Here is a 13250-nt window from a genome sequence, read left to right as displayed (position 1 = left end):
CTCAGCCTCCCAAGTAGCTGGGACTACAGGCGCCGCCACCTCGCCCAGCTAGTTTTTTGTATTTTTTTAGTAGAGACGGGGTTTCACCATGCTAGCCAGGGTGGTCTCGATCTCCTGACCTCGTGATCCGCCCACCTCGGCCTCCCAAAGTGCTGGGATTACAAGCTTGAGCCACCGCGCCCAGCCGTGTGGGTCTCTTATCCAAGGATTCAGCCAACCGCAGATCAAAAATATTTGAAAATATGTCAATACAACAATAACAATACAAATAAAAACAATAACATGTAACAACTGTTTACATAGCATTTACATTGTATTAGGTGTTGTAGTTAATCCAAAGATGATTTAAATTTACTGGAGGATGTGCATAGGTTATATGCAAATACTATGCCGTTTTATATAAGGCATTTGAGCATTCTCGGATTTTTGTATCCTGGGGTAGGGAGGGTGAGTGTGTGTGGCGAGGGCGTCGGGGGAGGGGATGTCCTAGAATTAATCCCCAGAGGGACAAATCCCCTTTTGCTTGACCTTTCTCACTCCTTCAAGCCCCAGCTGTTGTCCAAAACCTTTATATAAATATAAAAATCAACCAATAGACACTCTGATTCCATTTTTCATACTATCATTGAGACAGAGTTGAAAGTATTAAAAACAATGGGGTCTCTGAGGCCAAGAGCGCATAAGTGACACATATGTCTTAAGACTGGCTAGCCTCCTGTGGCAGAATCAGAACTAGAATTTCAGTCTCCTGACATCAAACCTAGGGAGGGCCCTTTCACAGGAATCTGAGGGAAGGGAAACTGAAGGAAGTTAGGTAGGAAATCAAACAAAAAGGAAAAAGATAGGATGCTGGTTCACCTTCTTCTCACCACGCACCCCAGATATGAAGGCAAAGCAATAGAGAAAACGCTGGACTGGGAAAGGAAGGACATTGGTTTGATCTTGGCCTTGCCATTCAACACTTAATCATCATGAGCTTGAGTAATAACTCCTTTATTTCCATGGCTTCTTGTTACTTGTTTGTAAAATAGGGAAAATGTCACTGATGTAGACGGGTTAATGTGAGACTTAAATGATGTAATGCCTGCTAAAGTACTGTACAAGCAGAACAGTTAATCATGAGAGGCAAGAGGGAGTCTCATTGTCCTATCTCCACCAAAAACCCAGAGGTGAAGATCAAGGTCCTTCATGCAAATGAAGTAGCTTGAGTCACCTAAAGCTCACTGTGATGATTTCTGACTGGTAAAGCAGGAAATCAATGTTAACTTCCCTCTTGGAGAGAACCTAGGTGTTTCACTTACTCTTCCTCTGTTTTTTCCTGTTTTTTGTTAATTTACACAGAATTTATGTAAGCAGAAAGCCTACACTTCCCTCGAGAATCTCTGCACCCCCTTTTCCCCCGGAAGTGCTTCTTGGTCTTCATGTATTTGCCTGAGAAGTAGCACTTATTTGTTCAAGTTTAGTCTGTTCGGAAAGCTACCCTTTCCTTAACCCCTCCTTGCTATTCTCATGATTACTTGGATATGGATTGATGTGGATATTGGAAGTATAACATGGAGTCAGTGCTGGAAAGGACTATAGTAAAAAGCACAGGCACATTGTTATTTTATGGAATTGGGATGATTTAAGCAGATATACAAAGTATTTTGCCCAAGGTAGCAGAGGGAGTTAAAGACAGATTCGGGACTCAGTTTGTTGTTGTTGTTGTTTGTTTGTTTGTTTGTTTGAGATGGAGTCTCATCGTCTCCCAGGATAGAGTGAAATGACCTGACCTTGGCTCACTGCAACCTCAGCCCACAGGGTTCAAGCGATTCTCCTGCCTCAGCCTCCCAAGTAGCTGGGATTACAGGTGTGTGCCACCACGCCTGACTAATTTTTGTATTTTTTGTAAAGACAAGGTTTCACCATGTTGGCCAGGCTGGTCTCAAACTCCTGACCTCAGACAATCCACCCTCCTCGGCCTCCAGAAGTGCTAGGATTACAGGCATGAGCCACCGCGCCCGGCCCACAGATTTGGAATTTAAACCCGCTTGAGAAAAATAGGCAAATTGGGAGCCTACCCCTACCTGCTATAAATTGAAGCATCCACTCACATGCATGTTAATAATCTAAATTATAACTATCCAGAATAATGTTTCATTTTATGCAGTGTTGCAGTTATAATCGAGTTAGGGTTTGGTAGTTTTTCTCAAACTTTACCTACTTCAAGCCGAGCGCAATGGCTCACGCCTGTACTCCCAGCACTTTGGGAGGTTGAGGTGAGCGGATCACCAGCTTGACCAACATGGAGAAACCCCGTCTCTACTAAAAATACAAAATTAGCCGGGTGTGGCGGTGCATGCCTGTAATCCCAGCTACTCGGGAGGCTGAGGCAGGAGAATTATTTGAACCCAGAAGGAGGTTGCAGTGAGCCTAGATCGCGCCATTGCACTCCAGGCTGGGCAACAAGTGTGAAACTCTGTCTCAAAAACAAGAAAAACTTTACCTACTTCAAAACTATCTAGTGGGCTTGTTAAAATCCAGGTTGCCAGGCTGCAAACCCCCCAGATTTTTAAAGTTTGTAGTTTTAATAGTTCTCAGGTGATGCCGATACTGCTGATACAGGGACCACACTTTGAGAACCACTGGGCTATGCATATGCTGGAACCTTTAATTTTCTATTTTGACAAAATTGTGGCAAAACCATTAGGTAAGAGAACTCTGTTTTATGAGTTGTTACTGCCCTTTTCTCTTATATCCTAGGTCTCTGCTAACAATTAGACAATCCACTTAGAATATTGGTAGATAAAACTGTATTCCCAGGGAATACTTTGGGAGGCCAGGGTGGGTGGATCACCAGAAGTCAGGAGTTCAAGACCAGCTTGTCCAACATGGCGAAACTCCGTCTCTACTAAAAATACAAAAAAAATTTAGCCAGGTGTGGTGGTGCATGCCTGTAGTCCCAGCTACTCGGGAGGCTGAGGCAGGAGAATGGCGTAAACCTGGGACGCAGAGCTTGCAGTGAGCTGAGATCTGGCCACTGCACTCCAGCCTGGGTGACAGAGCAAGACTCCGTCTCAAAAAAAAAAGAAGTATTTTTTAAAGTGCTATAGGAAGGGGGGGGAATTCTGAATAATGGTTTGAGGAAGACTTACACTAAAAGGTGGCAGTTAAGCCACTATTTAGAGGTAGAGAAGCAGATATGGGGGATAGAGGTGGAGGCATTTCCCTGGGATGAGAGAGCTCAGATAAAGTCTTTTCTCCTTATGGGAGAAAGCTAGTATTGCAAAAAGAAGAAAGCTTGCAGAGGTTATTGGTCTCAGGAAAGTCAAGTTAAATATGCAAATTTAATGAATAATAGTCAGGAAATTACTTAAATATCTTTAATTTTATAAGCTTCCTTATGACAGTTCTTATCCACTGTATTCTTTCCTGACAGGTAAGCAATTATTTTTCAGTCATAATTACAACATGGAGTAATATGACTGGAATAACTCCCAGGAATCACCTTGTGATTGAAGCACTTATTCAGCAAATCTTTTATCTGCATTTTGCAGGGAGTGGTTTAGCAACTTCTTTCCTCATAAACAAAGGAAAAACACCTTGCTAAACCATTCCCAAGTTTTTCACTATTTCACACAGGATCTCTAAGGTTTTTTATTTGCCTCTACAGCATTCTTTCATAGTTGTTTCTCAAGGAGTGGACAATTTTATTGATCAACTTTTATACATCATTCTCTAAGCAGGATGAGAATCTTCTGAATTTGCATCTTAGCTTACATGCAATGAGACCAGGCCTCACAGAGCCCAGTAAACAGGAGCCAATTTTTGAAGGCTCATGTTGTTCATGTTACACACTGAACAATGAATTGTGGCAATATGAAGTTGATCAAGTCCTTCTTCATTGATGTAGAAAGATGTCTTTTGGGCAACAAAACCTGAGGGACCAAGAACAACCTGCAGTGGATAAAGAAGATTGCTGGGCTACATGGACAGCAATAATGAAGAGTCAAAAAGGAGGCATGGAGAGTCAAAAATAAGGCATGGACAGTTCAAGCTGACTCCTAAAGGAAGCCTACAAAGTTATGAAATATCTTACCCATTTTCATATTGAGCAAAGGCTGTATAAACTTGAGAACATCTGCCATGCTTGGTTTGGCCCCCACAGTGCTTTATAAACTAATTGCCAACATTTAAGAATTGAAAGATTTCATTGAAAACTCTAGACTACCTGCTTTTAATCTGACGATCTGACAGCACTGGGCTTGCGTTCCTGCTTGGCAACTACTAGCTGTCCTCTTGGCCTGGATATCTCTCTAGTCTGCTTTCCCCCTTCTACCTGCCTGGTCCCTGCAGGCATTTGTGTGGGCAATTCTTGAATATGGCTTTAAACATCAACCCACAGTTAGTTGGCACATGTCTTAATGGTCTTTCTTAAGTGGGAAGATGATGATGATCGTGTATATTATGTATTAATCAAATCCAGTTAAGCAGACTTTCTTACTTATGATTCAGGATTACTTTATAAACATTTCTAGGAATATAAGACAAAGTGAAACTTGCCCTGGGTGATCAAAAGATAAACAGTGCAAGAGACAGTGGAACTATGCTTGGCAGCTCAAACCAGGGTAAGTCATTAAATAAGATTCAAACCAAAATTAGACTGAAAGCTTCTCACTTTAGACAAAAAAAGATATGTAAGGATCAAAGCACAAATGCAGTTTTTAGTCAAGTGCCAGCTTTGACAGAACTTTGAAAAAATATATACACTGTATGTATAATGCATATGTATAAATACACACATAAGTGTATATATGTATATATACATACTAAATAATGCAAGAAAACATGATTTGCGGTAAAGTGAAGAGCTAAATAATCACTAAATATTTACATCAACTTGCCAAGTTAGTCAAATATCCATTGAAAGCATGGGCTTGGCCGGGCGCGGTGGCTCAAGCCTGTAATCCCAGCACTTTGGGAGGCCGAGACGGGCGGATCACGAGGTCAGGAGATCGAGACCATCCTGGCTAACACGGTGAAACCCCGTCTCTACTAAAAAATACAAAAAAAAACTAGCCGGGCGAGGTGGCGGGCGCCTGTAGTCCCAGCTACTCGGGAGGCTGAGGCAGGAGAATGGCGTAAACCCGGGAGGCGGAGCTTGCAGTGAGCTGAGATCTGGCCACTGCACTCCAGCCCCGGTGACTCGTCTCAAAAAAAAAAAAAAAAAAAAAGAAAGAAAGCATGGGCTTTTATCAGCAGGCATTCATTTAATTACCATTATTTATTTATTTTTATTTATTATTTTTTTTGAGACAGAGTCTCCCTCTGTTGCCCAGGCTGGAATGCAGTGGTGCGATCTTCGCTCACTGCAACCTCCGCCTCCCAGGTTCAAGTGATTCTCCTGCCTCAGCCTCCCGAGTAGCTAGGATTACAGGCGCCCGCCACCACGCCCAGCTAATTTTTATTATGCCAGGTTGGCCAAGCTGGTCTCGAACTCCTGAGCTCAGGTAATCGACCCGCCTCAGCCTCCCAAAGTGTTGGGATTACACGTGTGAGCCACCGCGCCCGGCCTCAATTACTTTTAAATTATCTTACTGAACTCAGTGCTAGGTCACTTTAAGAGCAAGTTTCCTAATTACACAAAAATTAATCAGCAGAGTCATTTAAATAGCGATCTTTTGCGGTAAAACTGTGCTGTCACACATGGCAAATAAAAAGAGAAACAGAATTTCCGTCTCGCTTTATGCTATGAAGCACAGTAAGGACCATTTGTTTGTAATGGGCAAAGTCTCAGAACTGAAATTTGCGAGTCTTCGGAATTAAATAAAGATTCTGGCAAAAGCAGTGTAGTGTGACTGTTTCCTAATTTGTTCTGCCACCCTCCCCAGTATTCAACCCTCTGCAATTTCTGTGGGAGAGGATGACAACGCATCATCACTCCAATACTTTATTCGTTCTACTGCTGGAAAGGACGCTGTGTTAGCTACCACAGCCGTGACACAGCTTTCCCCCCATCCAAGGACGTCCTGTGTCTCCCAGGCCAAATGCTCCTAGGGAAGACCGCGGTAGCCGTCATTGTGGCCACCTGTCCCCTCCTGCAAGCCGGCCGCTCTAAGCGGATGCTCAGAGAGTCCCTGCTCCCTCTGGGGGAAGGGTCACCCCATTAGTAGGTGACCTAGCTCCGCCACCAAAACTGCGACTATTCAACTCGGCCGTGGGGGTCATGAGAGGCCGAGGTCCCCCAGGCCTGGGTGGGGCACCCCCAGTGTGGCAGGTCCCGTTCCGGCCTCCCTCCTTTGCCCAGCGGCCGGGGTCCCGGGTCCGAGAGACGCAGGATGGGGACACAACAGCCACCCCCTCCGTCCCCCGACTCCCGCCCCGGCTCAGCGCCTCTTCAAATGTCACCCCGGGCTCACCAAAAAGCGCGTCGAACTGGTGCCCTGGTCCACCGCCCCCACCAATGGCCCTAAAACTGCCTTCTTTGAGGCTGCCATGAAATCAGCTTCAGGTCGGCCGGCGATTGCTGCCGGTTTCCTGGGTGACGGCGGCGGGAGGGGGAGGGGCGGGTGACGAGTCCAAAGAGCGAGGCCGCGCGCGTCCGCTGAACGCTCGGACCGCGCTCGAGGCGGCCCCTTTACCCGCGCGCAGCCTTCTCACCCCGCCCCTCCGGCTCAGACCCCGCCCCCCACCGCGTTCTCCAAGGCTCCAGGGGCGTGTCAGGGGGGTGGGGGTGGGCGCTGTCACCTGGGCTAGCCAATCAGCAAACGCAAAAGAGTGGAACGCTCGGACAAGCGGAGGGCGAAGAGACGTCACGGGGGCGGGGCCTGGGCGCGGTGGAGGCGGTGGCCCGCGCAGTAGGTCACGTGGGGGCCCGGCGAGTCGACAGACGAGCCTTCCAGCTGCATGGCTGGGGCGGAGACGAGTCCTGCCTTTTGGCAGACAGCGCTCCTGGCCGGCGAAAAGAGCGCACTTCCACTCGTGTCCAGGGGCTCGCCTCGATAGGGGTCCCGAAGTGTGTAGAGCTGCTTGTTCCCTCCGGTGGGCTGTGCACAGCACGACGTGAGTCTCTGAGTCGACCTGCCCGGCCTTCCCGCGTTTCCCACGCCCCGCCCACCTCCCTGCGTCTGACCCCTGGTAATAATCGTAATCATTCCTTTGGCTGGAACTGACCCCTTACAGGGTCACCTCAAGGAGTAACGCGAATCCTTCACTGTTGCGAGCTTTTCAGGGACAAGAAACGCGGAAGTTCTTTCGGTTTAGCATTTAACGAAAGCACCCAAAATCAACCTCCCCAAGTTCCTCAATCGACCATTCAGGCAGAAGGCGCCCGGCACCACCCAGTCTTGACGCGCCCTTGCTCCTCGTTTGGCCTCACTCTGCGGTGTCCTCCCCCACACGCCATTTCCTCTCCCTCCATTAACTGCTTTGGATGGCAGGGGACAGAAAAGGGACTCCCTTGACCTTGAATTTACCTTGCCCAGATGCTTCTGGATCCTGTGTTCTAAGGGCTTTCAAACTTGGAACCAAGACGCACACTGCGAAACAGTTTACAAAACAAACCCAGGCTCGAGTGTGTGTGTGCGGGGAACATTTGTAGTTACAATTGTTACATATGTAAATACATGTTATATACATCTAATATACATATATATATAGAAAAACTTTCCAAAACAATATATGTCCTTCCACAGTATGCATTCTGTACTTTTATTCTATGGCATATCATTTTTTTTAATGCTGATTGAAAATCACTGAATTGCTTTTGTAACCCACCATACTCTCTATCAATTTTAAAAGCACTCCGCTATACCCACTGTCATTTCTTTCCATCCCTTTCCCAAATGTCTGTGTTATGGAACATCATTTCTTTTTTTTTTTTCCTTTCTTGCCTTGCACTACACCACATCACTTGTCCATCTCTGTATAGTTTTACCACACATGATCTGAAAGCAAATTTTCCTAAACACCATCTACACCTCACATTCTAATGTTCCAGAAGAAGCCTGCTTATGTACATACTAGATTTAATAACTGTTGATAAACTGGCTTGCTTTAATATAAGAGTGAAGATGAGTCAGTATTTCTGAATTTCCTGGAAGAGGAAAAGAGGGAGACAGGCATATAAGCAGGAACTAGGCCAACTTGCCTCTAAAAACAGTGAAAGGCATTGAGTGAATGATATAGAAAAGGATTTTCTTGGTTCTAGAAGGCAGTAAAAACAAAGCCACCAAACCTACCACATTGATCCATTAAAAAAAAAAAAAAAATCCCTGACCACGTTTGAACTTTCACATACTTTTGACTCTCAGATTCCAACAGGACAGCAAATTATTTGTTTGGCAGCACAATGGGATCAGAATTCAGACATTTCAGAATAAATTGGGCTAGATGTACATGAGGGATTCTTAAATTTGTCGATCCTGTGGTTCCTACAACAATGTGTATTCCACATCCTCATTCCTTTCACCAAAACAAAACTGAAAAGCCAAAATATTATTTGGCCTTTCAGGAGTCACATCTCAGCACTCTGTTAGAGACGAAGTAAAGATAAGGGGAAAGATGTTAGATGGAAGAGTTGAGCTCAGTCTATCTTAAATATTTACTGTGAACTTTTCTTTTTTTTTGGGATGGAGTCTTGCTCTTTTGCCCAGGCTGGAGTGCAGTGGTGCAATCTTGGCTCACTGCAACCTCCACCTGCTGGGTTCAAGCAATTCTCCTGTCTCAGCCTCCCAAGTAGCTGGGACTACAGGCCCGTGCCCCCATGCCCGGCTAATGTGTTGTATTTTAGTAGAGATAGGGCTTTACCATGCTGGGCAGGCTGGTCTCGAACTCCTGACCTCATGATCCACCTGCCTCGGCCTCCCAAAGTGCTGGGATTAACAGGTGTGAGCCACCGCGTCCGGCCTACTGTGAATTCCTATAAGTCCACTTTGTCTTATTTTTTTAGAATTACAGTCATCCTTCCATATGTGTGGGTCTCTTTTTTTTTTGAGATGGAGTCTCGCTCTGTCACCCAGGCTGGAGTACAGTGGCCGGATCTCAGCTCACTGCAAGCTCTGCCTCCTGGGTTCACGCCATTCTCCTGCCTCAGCCTCCCAAGTAGCTGGGACTACAGGCGCCGCCACCTCGCCCAGCTAGTTTTTTGTATTTTTTTAGTAGAGACGGGGTTTCACCATGCTAGCCAGGGTGGTCTCGATCTCCTGACCTCGTGATCCGCCCACCTCGGCCTCCCAAAGTGCTGGGATTACAAGCTTGAGCCACCGCGCCCAGCCGTGTGGGTCTCTTATCCAAGGATTCAGCCAACCGCAGATCAAAAATATTTGAAAATATGTCAATACAACAATAACAATACAAATAAAAACAATAACATGTAACAACTGTTTACATAGCATTTACATTGTATTAGGTGTTGTAGTTAATCCAAAGATGATTTAAATTTACTGGAGGATGTGCATAGGTTATATGCAAATACTATGCCGTTTTATATAAGGCATTTGAGCATTCTCGGATTTTTGTATCCTGGGGTAGGGAGGGTGAGTGTGTGTGGCGAGGGCGTCGGGGGAGGGGATGTCCTAGAATTAATCCCCAGAGGGACAAATCCCCTTTTGCTTGACCTTTCTCACTCCTTCAAGCCCCAGCTGTTGTCCAAAACCTTTATATAAATATAAAAATCAACCAATAGACACTCTGATTCCATTTTTCATACTATCATTGAGACAGAGTTGAAAGTATTAAAAACAATGGGGTCTCTGAGGCCAAGAGCGCATAAGTGACACATATGTCTTAAGACTGGCTAGCCTCCTGTGGCAGAATCAGAACTAGAATTTCAGTCTCCTGACATCAAACCTAGGGAGGGCCCTTTCACAGGAATCTGAGGGAAGGGAAACTGAAGGAAGTTAGGTAGGAAATCAAACAAAAAGGAAAAAGATAGGATGCTGGTTCACCTTCTTCTCACCACGCACCCCAGATATGAAGGCAAAGCAATAGAGAAAACGCTGGACTGGGAAAGGAAGGACATTGGTTTGATCTTGGCCTTGCCATTCAACACTTAATCATCATGAGCTTGAGTAATAACTCCTTTATTTCCATGGCTTCTTGTTACTTGTTTGTAAAATAGGGAAAATGTCACTGATGTAGACGGGTTAATGTGAGACTTAAATGATGTAATGCCTGCTAAAGTACTGTACAAGCAGAACAGTTAATCATGAGAGGCAAGAGGGAGTCTCATTGTCCTATCTCCACCAAAAACCCAGAGGTGAAGATCAAGGTCCTTCATGCAAATGAAGTAGCTTGAGTCACCTAAAGCTCACTGTGATGATTTCTGACTGGTAAAGCAGGAAATCAATGTTAACTTCCCTCTTGGAGAGAACCTAGGTGTTTCACTTACTCTTCCTCTGTTTTTTCCTGTTTTTTGTTAATTTACACAGAATTTATGTAAGCAGAAAGCCTACACTTCCCTCGAGAATCTCTGCACCCCCTTTTCCCCCGGAAGTGCTTCTTGGTCTTCATGTATTTGCCTGAGAAGTAGCACTTATTTGTTCAAGTTTAGTCTGTTCGGAAAGCTACCCTTTCCTTAACCCCTCCTTGCTATTCTCATGATTACTTGGATATGGATTGATGTGGATATTGGAAGTATAACATGGAGTCAGTGCTGGAAAGGACTATAGTAAAAAGCACAGGCACATTGTTATTTTATGGAATTGGGATGATTTAAGCAGATATACAAAGTATTTTGCCCAAGGTAGCAGAGGGAGTTAAAGACAGATTCGGGACTCAGTTTGTTGTTGTTGTTGTTTGTTTGTTTGTTTGTTTGAGATGGAGTCTCATCGTCTCCCAGGATAGAGTGAAATGACCTGACCTTGGCTCACTGCAACCTCAGCCCACAGGGTTCAAGCGATTCTCCTGCCTCAGCCTCCCAAGTAGCTGGGATTACAGGTGTGTGCCACCACGCCTGACTAATTTTTGTATTTTTTGTAAAGACAAGGTTTCACCATGTTGGCCAGGCTGGTCTCAAACTCCTGACCTCAGACAATCCACCCTCCTCGGCCTCCAGAAGTGCTAGGATTACAGGCATGAGCCACCGCGCCCGGCCCACAGATTTGGAATTTAAACCCGCTTGAGAAAAATAGGCAAATTGGGAGCCTACCCCTACCTGCTATAAATTGAAGCATCCACTCACATGCATGTTAATAATCTAAATTATAACTATCCAGAATAATGTTTCATTTTATGCAGTGTTGCAGTTATAATCGAGTTAGGGTTTGGTAGTTTTTCTCAAACTTTACCTACTTCAAGCCGAGCGCAATGGCTCACGCCTGTACTCCCAGCACTTTGGGAGGTTGAGGTGAGCGGATCACCAGCTTGACCAACATGGAGAAACCCCGTCTCTACTAAAAATACAAAATTAGCCGGGTGTGGCGGTGCATGCCTGTAATCCCAGCTACTCGGGAGGCTGAGGCAGGAGAATTATTTGAACCCAGAAGGAGGTTGCAGTGAGCCTAGATCGCGCCATTGCACTCCAGGCTGGGCAACAAGTGTGAAACTCTGTCTCAAAAACAAGAAAAACTTTACCTACTTCAAAACTATCTAGTGGGCTTGTTAAAATCCAGGTTGCCAGGCTGCAAACCCCCCAGATTTTTAAAGTTTGTAGTTTTAATAGTTCTCAGGTGATGCCGATACTGCTGATACAGGGACCACACTTTGAGAACCACTGGGCTATGCATATGCTGGAACCTTTAATTTTCTATTTTGACAAAATTGTGGCAAAACCATTAGGTAAGAGAACTCTGTTTTATGAGTTGTTACTGCCCTTTTCTCTTATATCCTAGGTCTCTGCTAACAATTAGACAATCCACTTAGAATATTGGTAGATAAAACTGTATTCCCAGGGAATACTTTGGGAGGCCAGGGTGGGTGGATCACCAGAAGTCAGGAGTTCAAGACCAGCTTGTCCAACATGGCGAAACTCCGTCTCTACTAAAAATACAAAAAAAATTTAGCCAGGTGTGGTGGTGCATGCCTGTAGTCCCAGCTACTCGGGAGGCTGAGGCAGTAGAATCGTTTGAACCTGGGAGGCAGAGGTTGCAGTGAGCTGAGATCTCGCCAGTGCACTCCAGCTTGGATGTCGGAGTGAGACTCCATCTCAAAGAAAAAAAAAAAAGAATATTGGTAGGTAAAGCTTAAGGCAGAGGTTCTCAAATATTAGTTTATGTCAGAATCACCTGGGGTACTTGTTAAGGATGCATATTCGTTCCTTCCACACTTGCCCTACCCTGACATCCCCCTAAATGCAATGAGCTAGGCTACTTGGTGCCAGGGATTTTGCCCTGATAATTACTATATCCCTAGGATCTGGGAGTCCTGTAAGTGATTGTTGAATGAATGAATATTGTAGACTGCTACATAGGCTGCTGCTAATGACTCATGCCTTCTAATAATAATGTTCTTGTGTTGTGCCCTCTCGTATTGACCCTGGGCTTGGGCCATGTGACTTGCATGGGCAATAGGATGTTAGCAAACATGATACAAGCAGACTCGATAACTGCTTGTGGAGCAGTGAGCCTTTCCCTCTTGGAACTCAGTTGCCATGCTGTAAGAAAGATAATTTAAACTGCTAGCAGATGAAAGGCTATGTGAAGGAGAACTAAGGCCCCCTAGCTGACCAGCACCAACTTCCAGATATGTGAATGAAACCATCTTGCATATTTAAACCCTGTCCGAGGTCCTGGCGGATTGCAGCTGCTGAATGAGTGACCTGGTTGAATGAATGACCTTAGCCAATAGCACAGAGAATGGAAAGTGACAACAACAACGACAACAACAAAAAAAGCCACAGCTGAGCCCCACTAGAATCATGAGAAATAGAATCCACAGAATCATGAGAAATAACAAACGATTGTTGTTTTTAGCCACCCAGTTTTGGAGTCATTTTTTTAATGCAGCAATAGATCAATGATGCAATTGGTACATTTTGGTGTGATCTCCATTCCTCACAATCTAATTCTTGGTCATATCTGGTTATAACCAAGGCATTGGGCCTTTTGGAAAAATAAAAATATGAGTATGCAGAAGTTTTCTTATTTTCCAAACATGTTTGAAAAACTTGCTACTGGTGCAAATTGAGAAATTTTCTTTTCTTTTCTTTCTTTTTTGAGACAGGGTCCTGCTCTATCTCCCAGGCTGGAGTGCAGTGGCATGAACATACCCCACTGCAACCTTGACTTCCTGGATTCAAGGGATCCTCCCACCTCAGCCTCCAGAGTAGCTGG

At 45.0% G+C, this 13250-nt stretch overlaps 1 protein-coding gene across 3 annotated transcripts in view; it reads right to left on the bottom strand.

Moving 5' to 3' along the window:
• GK (glycerol kinase) overlaps nt 1–6588 on the bottom strand; it is an 88017-nt gene extending 81429 nt beyond the window's left edge. For all 3 annotated transcript variants that reach the window (XM_011959818.1, XM_011959819.1, XM_011959820.1), the window contains exon 1: nt 6399–6588. In XM_011959818.1, coding sequence (XP_011815208.1) covers nt 6399–6476 — 78 coding nt within the window. In that variant the 5' untranslated portion in view covers nt 6477–6588. The remainder of the gene's footprint in view (nt 1–6398) is intronic.
• Nucleotides 6589–13250: the final 6662 nt, after the last annotated feature.

The sequence above is a fragment of the Colobus angolensis genome, unplaced genomic scaffold, assembly GCF_000951035.1.
Source record: "Colobus angolensis palliatus isolate OR3802 unplaced genomic scaffold, Cang.pa_1.0 Scaffold50, whole genome shotgun sequence".
Classification (NCBI taxonomy): domain Eukaryota; kingdom Metazoa; phylum Chordata; class Mammalia; order Primates; family Cercopithecidae; genus Colobus; species Colobus angolensis.
Note: the sequence above shows the minus strand (reverse complement) of the source record. Positions and strands in the feature narration are given on the sequence as shown.